Raw genomic sequence first — 12,390 nt, forward strand, 5'->3', positions numbered from 1 at the left:
TTAACAAGTTGTCATTCTTAAACTACTGGTTCAATATACTGAAATTTTAAATATTCCGTGTTTATACAATGACTAATTAGTTGCTGAAAATCCAGGCTTCTTGTTTTATCCACAACGAAATTATAGGGGTGTCAAAAATAGCCCGAATTGCTTCGAGAAAAGGATGTTACGGCCGTGCCGCTTTTTTTTTGCTCGACTTGCGGGGGCACTTCCGTGCCCCCAGATACATGACTTGATATACACATAGCAACCTTAAGGACTTTTTAATATATAAGTACACATAGATATAATAATGATGTTTCTTCTTTATATAGTTACAATACATCATGTGCTGCGCCTACGGCCGGCATTGCTTCGTCTGCGTTTGCCTCTGCGGTGCAATTCTTTGCCGCAGCACAATGTATCACGAACCGCACATTTCCGGATGCTAAAGTCAAAAGTATATTGAATTTATTTACTAATTAATTTTTATTTCTTTAGATAGAATTATAAATAAAAAAATCATTAATTTACTAGACAAAATATTAAATTCAAATAAACTTGCATTCTGGATCGATAGAAATGATTATTTGTAGTTTTAGATCGGGCAAATTTTCTACAATGAATTTTAAAACTTTAGTTGTATTGTTCCAGATTGTGCAACATTTGACTTCATAATAGTAGGTGCTGGTACTACAGGGTGTGTGTTAGCGAGACGACTGAGTGAAGTAGAAGAGTGGAATGTCATACTATTTGAGGCCGGAGGTGACCCGCCTATAGAGGCTGAAGTAAGAATAAAATGTTGTTACTATTTGCCATCGAAGACTATACTGGAACTAGTATAGATCTAGATTTGAAATTTTTTGAATCACAAATCGAAATATCTTCATTTTTTTTTTAAACTTATTCCTTATTTTTCTTATGAATTTTCGTTACCAGCTACTAATACCGGGGCAATTACTATGAATGAATGAAAAATGAAATTTCGAATCAACTTATTCTAGTTTATTTATTAAGATTTTTTTTTCTTATATCATTTATGTAATTATACACAACTTTTGGTTTCAGATTCCATTTTATCATTTAGATTTATATAAAACTCCATATAACTGGGGTTACAAAACTGCTAACGATGGAATTATTAGTCAAGGGAATATAAACGGATCTTTTGATTGGCCGCGTGGGAAAATGATTGGTGGCAGTAGCAACATCAATGCTATGATTTATTCCCAAGGAAACAGTGAAGACTATCAGAGATGGTATGACGCTGGCAATAAAGAATGGACTGTTGAAGATATACGAAGATGTTTCAAGAAAGCTGAAAATTTTCAGGACGAGAACTTAAATAAAATTCCAGATATTAGGGAACATTATGGTCAAGACGGGTTACTTGTTATAAATACGTTTAATCACACAAATAGAGAAAATACTCTCCAAGTACTGAAAGCTTGGGATGAAATAGGTTTCGAAACAGTTCTAGACTTAAATGTAGCTAACTCTTTTGGATCCGGTATCTCGAGAGCAACTGCTTCTAACGGTGAAAGGAACAGTCTTAGTAAAACATACTTATACCCAGTGAGAAAAAGAAAGAATTTAAAAATTATGAAAAATTCTTTAGTCACAAAAATATTAATTAATCCTGTGAAACAGGCTTATGGGGTTGTTGCTGAGCGTAATGGAAAGAAAATTAGAATATTTGCAACGAAAGAAGTTATAATAAGTGCAGGTTCTATCAATTCTCCGCAATTGCTTATGTTATCTGGGATTGGACCAGAAAAACATCTCAGGTCTAAAAATATTGACGTAGTTATAGACTCACCTATAGTTGGACAAAACCTAAGAGACCATATTCTGATGCCAATAACCATTTATACTAATGAAGCATTTGAGGAGACGGAAGCTGATAAGCAATTTGATGTTATCAAATATTTTTATAATCGTACAGGATCTTTAGCACAATTTATTTACTACGATATAATGGCTTTTCATGCCTTGAATGATGATGCTAAGTACCCTGATTTTCAATACTATGTAACAAAGAATGCGAAAAATACACCAGGCTTAAAGGAATTTTTCATCAGCGTCAACAAATACAAAGAAAGTGTAGCAGATTCTGTAGCAGAATTGAACAAAAATTATACGCAATACGCTTTTCAAATTACCCTTTTGCACCCACAGTCAAGTGGGAATATTTCTTTAAAATCCAGTGATCCAAAAGAATTTCCTCTTATTTATCCGAACTACTTCAACGATCCCAGAGATTTGGAATTAACTGTATCCGGGATTGAGAAACTATTGGAAGTTTTGAATACCGAATATTTTAGGTCTGTCAACGGTTTCTTAGGGAGAATTAAATTGCCAGAATGTGATCAATTTAGTTTGGGTAGTAGAGATTACTGGAAATGCCTTTGTAAAAACATTGTTGGTACAGTGTATCATCCAATAGGGACTTGTAAAATAGGAACAGATCCTACATCTTCAATTGTAAATAGTCGCTTAAAAGTCCACGGTGTTGAAAATCTTCGTGTAATAGATGCTAGTATTATGCCAAATCATTTAAGTGGGAATATAAATGGACCTTGCGTTGTGATTGGTGAAAGAGCTGCTGAATTAATTAAAGAAGAATATAGGAAAACAAATTGATATGAATACATCACAAATTAATTATATGTAGGAACTTAAATAAGTGGAAAAACAAATGCAAAGAAAGGACAACCTGCCGTTGACTCATTCTTCTTTTAATGTAAAATTATATTTGTTACGGAATTATTGTTAGCCGATGGTAAAAATAAAGTGTAGACTTTAGTTATAAATTTATTTTCTATAATCTTTTATTTTATTTTTACCGTATGTTTGACATCAAACGATCTTAACTTGCTTTTTCTAAACTTTATCTAGTATAACACCGACACAAGTAACATTTTAAAATATTGCATTGTATTGCTACACAAACTGTCGTTCCTTCAGCACTTCAATAATTCTTATCTTGTACATATAAAAAACTGTTTTTCAACAAAAACATTAATTTATCTACCTATTATGTAGAGCGTAGGTTTTGAATGGTTTAAGAAACCAATTACAATTAAGTCACATGCAAGTCGATAAAGCAATTTTGAGCGGTTATCGATTTTTTTAAACCTGATCAGCGCTCCTAGCGTATTAAAATATAAGAAGATTTTAATAATGTACATCGCAGACGCGGGGGACCCAAGCGGAGATAGACATTATTATTGATAGTGGGAGGAAGCATTTGAGAAGGACTGGTCGGATCTCGCTGTTGATAGGAGGATTTGGAAGGGAAGTGGAGAGGACTTTTCTCAGCAGTGGGCCACTCAAAAAGGATTTAAAAGAAAGTGAAAATGAAGCTCTTACTATTTGTTAGTACTAAGTATTAGAGTGATGCTATATATAAATGCATGGAATATTACATGTTGACGCACACGGCTGACACCATCCATCAATTGGAAGTTTTCGATAATAAAACAATATCATTAACATTCTTAATTACTTTTTTGTTTACGAATTCTATCGGCTCCTTCAGATAGCAATATTTCCACACGCAGTGTGTTTCATTGCAAAATATATACAATGCAGTGGTAAGTCATTTATTTTTAGATCATTGTTCGTATTTAATACAAGTTTTACAGCATAATTTGTAATTTTTAACTTTACGTTACTAAAATTAGGTGTCAATTTATTTTTCGTTGCCTTATTTTAGCTATAATTCATCATGTTCTGTACCTTCGGCCGGCGTCGCTTCTTCCACATTTGCTTCAGCAGTGAAATTCTTTGCAGCAGCACAATGCCTAGCATCAGAAGGCACGTTACCTGAAGCTAAAATCAAAAGTTGGTACACATTTGTTTTTACCAGTTAGCTATCTTTCTTCAATGGTTTCGGACCATTAATGGTAGAAATTTGAAGCCAATTGTGTTACGAATTACGAACCGAAAGTGAGCCTCTTGGTTATAATTTTGTTGGTATTGTTCAAAGGGCACAAAATTATCATTAATGATATTGTCTACTTTTACATAAATAACATTATAATTCAACAATTTCAACATGTTTACAAGAATTGATAAATACATTTGCTTAGAAGAAATTTTCTCTTTTTACATTATTTCGTACAGATTTTTTATAGCAGTTGAGGTTTTTTTAAGACGTATTTAGTGGAAATGTAACAATTCTGTTTCAGGTTGTGATAAATTTGACTTCATAATAGTAGGTGCTGGCTCTTCAGGATGTGTGTTAGCTAATAGGCTCAGTGAAGTAAAGGACTGGAACATTTTACTAATAGAAGCTGGTGGTGACCCACCTATAGAAGCTAATGTAAGTAAATGGACTATAATAAAATTATATACAACTGTTCTTCATTTATATACCGATATTGATGTAATTATCTGAACCTGTAGTGCAGGCCAATAATGCTGATATAATTAAAGTAATAATGACAGTGAATTAATTTTAGATTCCAGGTTTCCATCACGACCTACACCCAACTAAATACAATTGGGGCTATACAACTGTTGATAATGGAATTACAAATCAAGCAAACATAAATGGATCCATAGACTGGCCACGAGGAAAAATGATCGGTGGGAGTAGCAATATCAATGGAATAGTTTATAGTCAAGGAAGCGATGAAGATTATCAAAGATGGTTCGATGCAGGCAACAGCGAATGGAGTGTAGACCATGTACGTAGGTGTTTCAGAAAATCAGTAAGCCTTCAAGACATGAATTTACTTAAAAATCCTGATATTAAAAGACATTACGGTCACAACGGACCACTAGTTATAAATACATTTAATAGTACTCAAAGGCAAAATACTTTGGAAGTACTATCAGCCTATGATGAAATAGGAATTAAAACTGTACCTGATATGAATGTGGCTAATGCATTTGGTTCTGGTATTGAAAGAGTCACGGCTTCAGATGGTGAACGGAACAGTGTAAGTAAAGCATATTTACAACCTATTAAACATAGAAAGAATTTAAAAATTATGAAAAATACTTTAGCATTGAAAGTTTTGATAAATTCTCGTAAAATTGCTTATGGAGTACAAGTGGAAACAAAAGGAAAGAAGATCGATATTTTTGCTACTAAGGAAGTAATTCTCAGTGCAGGCTCTATTAATTCACCGCAATTGCTCATGCTATCTGGAGTTGGACCTGAAAAGCACCTAAGATCAAAGAAAATCCCAGTAGTATTCAATTCACCAAATGTTGGACAAAACCTAAAAGATCATATTCTTCAACCGTTAACAATTTATACAAATGAACCAAGATCGGTCACAGAAGCTGATATGCAATTTGACGTCATCAAATACTTTTACAACCGTGCAGGCTATTTAGCACAACAAAATGCATTCTATGATATTTTGGCTTTCAATTCTCTAAATAAAAATGCTAAGTATCCAGATTTTCAAACGTTCGTTAAAAAAAGTATGAAGAATATGACAAGTCTTAAAAGCTTTTTGATATCTAATAACAATTATAAGGAAGAGGTTGCAGAATCTATAGCAGAGTTGAACAAAAAATATTCACTTTATACATTTGAAATTAGTTTGTTGCATCCTCATTCAGTTGGTAATATTTCTTTAAACACAAATGACCCTAAAGACTTTCCTCTAATCTATTCAAACTATTTCAGTGATCCAAGAGATTTGGAACTATTGCTTTCTGGTATTGAAAAGCTGTTAGAGATTCTTAACACTACATTTTTTAAATCCGTTAAAGGTTTCTTGGGAAGAATCAAGTGGCCTGAGTGTGATAAGTTTAAAGTAGGAAGTAGAGATTATTTGAAATGCATATGTATTAATTTAGTAGGAACTGTGTATCATCCAGTAGGGACGTGTAAGATGGGATCAAATGTTAGTAATTCTGTTGTAAGCAGTCGGTTGAAGGTCCATGGAGTAAAGAATCTTCGTGTAGTAGATGCTAGTGTAATGCCTAACCATATAAGTGGTAATACAAATGGTGCCTGTGTTATGATTGGAGAGAGAGCTGCTGAATTGATAAAAGAAGACCACAAAAAGGTGTAAAAATAAATACAATACAATATAATATACAATAGAAAACAAAAAGTGTTTCGCTTTGCGTGTTAAATGATTCATTTATATAAGATTTCAACATACGACACTGTGCAATCAAAATGATTCATTAGAATGATCGCTTAAAAAAACTTTAAGTATAATATATTACCTTTATCATACGATAGTTATAAAAATATTGTATTATTGTGATTGTAATTTTAAAAATACGAATGTTTTATGTCATGTGTATTATATATAATTAGCATCACAAGAGTACTTGCATATAATTATTACCGTCTGCAACAAGTAAAATAAAACATAAGACTATAATTAATTATGTGTTTTTTTTCATGTCTTTTCTGTAGACTTCTTCTTCTTAAAGTATGGTTAGTGGCCAACCTAGTGTCAAAGCTGTTTAAGCCGCCCGAAGGCCTTTGACGTAGCTTAACGACTGTTATCTTATTTGACAACAAACGGGACCAACTTTTTACGTGCCCTCCAACCACGGAGACGCGGAGTTCAAATACCACTATCCAGTCACCCATCTGTAGAATGACCGCGCCAAGGTTTGCTTACCCCACAGATCATTACCTGACCGGTGAGTGCAACTGCGCCTCGCCTTTTCTGTAGAAAGAAATAATAACAAATTCTTTTTAAAAGTGCGACTCTTTTATGTGTGATGCGACGCACTGGATTTTCGATATTTAACAAAAAACGCATATAAGAAATGTACTTATAATGTACTACTCCAACTTTTTGTTTTTCATTGTTCAATAAGTACTTGTGACTTAATAATGTTTCTGTATCATCATTCGGACTCTTTTTTAATTTTTGCATAACAGCGCTGCAGAAAACAAGTTACAAGTAATTAAAATGAAAATTTACATGTGCTTATTCTTATTTAAATGTTAATTTACCTCGCTTACGCGGTAATCTGATTAAAGTTTCGTAATCATTTCATAATGATAAATCTGAAGCAAGTTTTATTTGTCTGTCTTACTTGCTTTGAATATACTATATTATATTATTTGATATATGATATATTATAGTACTATTATAATTATAATGAAATTATAGCGGTAACTAGTGGTTAGTGAACGTTTGACATTTCAAACTGCTTGATAAAATAGTTTTTGCAAAACATCTTAGCCGATAGTACCGACTATTTAAAATTGCACATCTGTATTGAAAATTGGTCCCTAACCAAAATGATTACATCAGCAAATCTTTGGCCACCTAATAATTATGAAACAAAAGTCAGGGGCAATATTTAGTTGTACAAATGTGCAGTGCTTAAGAAAACCATTTATTTACATAATAATAACATTATGTCGTAATTATTGCAATGTAAAATTATACAAGATATCAGTTGCAGCCGACACACGTTGCAGTGTATACCTGTAACCAGACCAGTGTAAAGACTAATTATAAAATTAAATGCAGTGGTAAGTTTTTTTTCATAATTATATCGAATGTAAACAAACGCCCTGTTTTACTACTCATATATATGTATAAAGATAGATACGACGTATCTCGTAAAAGATAATGATAATGTAAGAAAGCATTTGTTTTGCTTATAGCCATATTTAATGTGATTTATCTGACACTTTTAATTTTATAAGTGATATTATAACTTTCTAATAAGTGACTACAAAAAAATAATTTCTATAAAAAAGGTGAGTGTCACAAAAATACATAAAGAAAGCCTGTGCACTATTTTAGAACAACTCTGATCTTTTCAGTACAGTTTAAACTGAATTGGAGCCATTTAAATCTGAAGTTTAAGAGAGTTATTTGTTTCTTTATATGTATGTTTATATAGCATCACTTACGTGGGTACACGGGACATGTCACCTCGTGTTCTTTGGTACCCATATAACAAACATTTGGATATTTATAATTTGTCTATCTCATTCACTCACATTATGCCTTATAAGGTCGGCAATATAAAACAACATGTTTTTTTGGTAGTTACAATTCATCATGTACTGCGCCTTCAGCCGGAATAGCGTCAACAGCGTTTGCATCTGCCGTGCAATTCTTTGCGGCGGCACAATGTATCACAAATCGTGTCTTTCCTGAAGGAGATTTAAGTGAGTATGAAGTTCTAAATATCTTCAATATTAACAAACATAACTTCGACACAAATTCTTATATTAATGATTATTGAGGTACATAATTGTTGTTAACGTATTTGTTTGTTTTTGAAATGTATTTACTACGAACTAGATACGTTTTATGGCACATTATTTATCGGCCCTGTTTGACAAGATGTTTAAATGTAAATGAGGCAAGAAAGTTTGTAAGGATCCCCCTATGGAAAAAGACGTGTATGTATGTATATAATTGTACTGATTGCTTATTAAAATATTTTCAAATGATTCTCAAAAATGTACTTTTTATAACCTTGTACAAAAACACGTTGTTGAGAAAATAATGAATTTATGCACGGCAAACATTTAAATAACTATAAAAGATGTTTATTCACAAAGCTTCCGTTGTTTTCTAATGTACTGAATTGCTGATATTTCCGAATACATGTTTCAGATTTCGAAACATTTGACTTCATAATAGTGGGGGCTGGTAGTACAGGATGTGTGTTAGCTAATCGGCTTAGTGAAGTAAAACACTGGAACATATTACTCATAGAAGTTGGGGGTGACCCGCCCATAGAAGCTGATGTAAGTAAAAACCTATGTTTCTTTAATTATTGTTATTAAGAGTGAGGTATTTAAACAAAGTTTTTACCCAAAAACTACGATATTATTCACACAAATCTCGTTGGTGGAATGTTTTGGAACACAGAACAGTAAATCCAAATTAAAACGTTTCAGATCCCCGCTTACCACTTCGATTTATATGAAACTAAATATAATTGGGGCTACAAAACTACGTACAATGGTATAACTAATCGAGCTAATATAAACGGATCCATTGACTGGCCAAGAGGAAGGATGATTGGAGGTAGCAGTAATATCAACGCAATGATTTACATACAAGGCAATGACGCAGACTATCAGAAATGGTGCGACGCGGGCAATTCTGAATGGTGCGTGAGGAATGTAAGAAGATGTTTTAAGAAGGCAGAAAGCTTCCAAGATATGAATTTGGATCGAAATCCATATATGAAGAACCATTATGGACATAGTGGACCTCTTGTTATCAATACGTTTAATAGTACAGATAGAATGAATTCTCAGCAAGTATTATCAGCGTATAGAGAAATTGGGATCGATAATGTTCCAGATATTAATGTTGCACAAGCATTCGGTTCTGGTATTACTCGAGTAACAAGTTCTAATGGAGAAAGAAATAGTATCAGTAAGGCATACTTAGAACCGGTGAAAAATAGACCAAACTTAAGAATAATGAAAAATGCTTTAGTGACTAAAATATTAACTAATGGTATTAGACAAGCTTACGGAGTTACAGTGGACCAAAATGGTAAACAATTTACAATATATGCGATCAAAGAAGTGATTGTGAGCGCCGGTTCTATCAACTCTCCACAATTGCTTATGTTATCTGGTATAGGCCCAAGAAAACATTTGAAATCACATAATATAAAAACAGTGGTCGATTTACCAATGGTTGGGCAAAACCTTATGGACCATTCTCTTGTACAAGTAAATATATTTGCTGATGAACCTAATGCAGTGACAGAAGCTGATTTACAATTTGACGTTATAAAATACTTTTATAATCGCACAGGAAGATTAGCAGAATTTAGGATTTATGATATTTTAGCATTTTTTTCATTGAACAAGTTTGCGTCATATCCAGATTTTGAAGTTTATTTAGTGAAACATAGGAAAAATACTAGCACTCTAAAAGATATATTGGTCAACTTGAATAAATTAAAAGATGTCGTTGTAGATTCTTTGGTAGAACTGAACAAAAAATACGCTCTTTATTCATTCCAAATAAGCCAACTACATCCATATTCACGGGGAAATATTTCTTTAAATTCAAACAACCCTAAAGACTTCCCACTAATATATCCAAACTACTTCAGTGATCCCAGAGATTTGGATATATTAGTGTCAGGTATTGAAAAACTGACCGAAATACTAAATACTAGGTTTTTCAAATCTGTCAGAGCTTTCCTGCCAAGAATCACTTGGCCGGAATGTGATAAATTCAAATTAGGTTCAAGAAATTATTGGAAATGTGTTTGTATCAATATAGTAGGTACGGTGTATCATCCAGTAGGTACTTGTAAAATGGGAACAGGCCCTAGTAACTCGGTAGTGAGCGGTAGACTGAAAGTCCATGGAGTAGACAACCTTCGCGTGATAGATGCTAGTGTAATGCCTAGTCATATAAGTGGTAATACAAATGGACCTTGCGTGATGATCGGAGAAAGAGCTTCTGAAATTATAAAAGAAGATTACGGTGAATGGTGAAGCTTTTAAAATTAATATCCATTGAAGATTTGAATTGTCATTGTAAGATGTTATTATATTAAATATAGTATAGATTATTTTTAATATAAATAAAATAATCATAATGCTTTTTTTCATAACTATTAAACTCTCGCGTTGCATGTTAAATATATAATAGCATGCGGGAATTGAACCAAACACGCATTTTACCTTGAAATGCCTAACGTTTTGTCGTTCGGTTGCACTTGCTGTAGTCGCAAGTAAAATGCGTGTTCGCGTTTATTCCCGTATCCTATAAAATTTTAAATATGCCTTTTTTCTTCTGAAGAATATTCTGAGGTAAGTTACCTACCAATATTTTTATCGACAGTGTTTATTTGTCCTACTTTTGTGTAAAAGGAGGCTTGCAAACTTCGCAGCTGTTGCTGACGTACAAATTGGCTTCATAACAATTGTTTGATTTGTTAATAATATTTACTTAGCAATCAATGAAGAATGTAAAATACAGAAACGTTTTTTGTACAATAAAAAATAGCAATTGATATGTATTGATCGACAACAGTTGTTGTTTATTCAATGTTGATAAGTATTGTCGTGTACATAAAGACATCAATGCATTTGCATTTAGTAATGTACTTGAACCATGCTCGTGTGAATTTCTACAGCGTGGTCTCATACACACTTTTACGATAATACTAATTATGTTCACCCATCCAAAATGTTTATTGACAAATAAAAATCGAAGTATTTGTTTATAATTTGCCTAATAAATATTAATAGCTAGGGAATTTAAATCACTCCTTATTTGTATCTGTATTAAGTTTCAATCATCTCAAAGTCACGTCAAATATGCTTGAAGTCAGTATGCCCTTATTTCTATTCACTCACAATCTCTTGTTTCTATATTCATTCCGCCAACAAAGAAACCAATAAACTTTATTGAGTCCAAACATGTAAAAAGCCTCTGAGCCCCGAAAAACACTCGACTTAATAAACAAAACGCAAATAATCCTTTACGCCCTACATTTGGGGAGTAACAACTATTTACAAAACATAGCATATTTTTCTGGGACCACAATACGAAACCACATAGATACCATTTATTTTGGGACCTTTCTTGACCCTTTATTGACATTGAAAACGGGAGGCTTTTTTCATGATTGCGGTCCCGGAAGTAAAGTATTTGCTTAAGCATGGAAGAAATAGTTCCTATTGTCTTTTGTAGTGTGCCTTTAAGGCAAAGAGGAACGAAATCGTCGATATATTACGTGCATAAACATATTTGATGCCGATCCCGAAATAAGGAAGTCGGCTGTTTATTTTTATTTGAGAAGGGATAGTAATGCATTGTTTTGTGGTCCATAGTGAGTTAAGTATCTTAGCAAAGTGCTTGCAGACAACAGATTGCTATACCATTATTTGGATTAATATGCTACTTCGTACTCGGAGTTAATGTTATGTTTATATGCATTTATGTTGTATTGAGTAGCAAGGCTAGTCTTGAAATAATTGTGTTGTTTCTTTTTACACATAACTGTTGAAGAATTTTCAAAGTTTAACTTAGATCTTGTGAAAAGACTCTGTCTGCAGTTCAGACGTAAAACACAAATATCTGTTTTTTCGTAACAGCTTAACAACTTACGTATTTTATTTGAATTATTTTAATGATGTCGTTAATTATGCCTTAAAAACTTCGAAACTGAAATTGGGTTTATCAGATTACTTTAAGATCATCTCATAAGATATTACTTTACACAAGTTTTTAACAAACGTATCAAAAAATATTCTCATTGAATTCGATTTGAACACAGATACATTTCAGTTTCCTCTGATTTTATCCTTTTCTCTCTTGATTCGATCGCGAGCCTTTTTTGCTTCTCTTTCACATAGTCCACTAGGGAAATACTCAAGCCTAAGTTTGGTACGTTTCACCGACGTATCACAAAAAGAGAATTTTCTGTACAATTCTGATATTTGAAGGAAAAAACAAATCG

At 32.8% G+C, this 12,390-nt stretch overlaps 2 protein-coding genes across 2 annotated transcripts; both read left to right on the plus strand.

Moving 5' to 3' along the window:
- Positions 1–1,167: 1,167 nt before the first annotated feature.
- LOC142974883 (ecdysone oxidase-like) lies at positions 1,168–6,037 on the plus strand. The gene is made up of 4 exons (XM_076117454.1): positions 1,168–1,554; positions 3,176–3,356; positions 4,173–4,306; positions 4,446–6,037. The coding sequence occupies exons 1-4, from the start codon at positions 1,168–1,170 to the stop codon at positions 6,018–6,020; spliced, it is 2,277 nt and encodes a 758-aa protein (XP_075973569.1). The 3' UTR covers positions 6,021–6,037.
- Positions 6,038–7,375: 1,338 nt separating this feature from the next.
- On the plus strand, positions 7,376–11,777 carry LOC142974646 (ecdysone oxidase-like). Its single transcript, XM_076117094.1, has 4 exons — positions 7,376–7,456; positions 7,983–8,104; positions 8,559–8,692; positions 8,846–11,777. The coding sequence occupies exons 1-4, from the start codon at positions 7,449–7,451 to the stop codon at positions 10,415–10,417; spliced, it is 1,836 nt and encodes a 611-aa protein (XP_075973209.1). The 5' UTR covers positions 7,376–7,448; the 3' UTR covers positions 10,418–11,777.
- The last annotated feature ends 613 nt before the right edge of the window (positions 11,778–12,390 follow it).

This window comes from Anticarsia gemmatalis, chromosome 8 (assembly GCF_050436995.1).
Source record: "Anticarsia gemmatalis isolate Benzon Research Colony breed Stoneville strain chromosome 8, ilAntGemm2 primary, whole genome shotgun sequence".
Classification (NCBI taxonomy): domain Eukaryota; kingdom Metazoa; phylum Arthropoda; class Insecta; order Lepidoptera; family Erebidae; genus Anticarsia; species Anticarsia gemmatalis.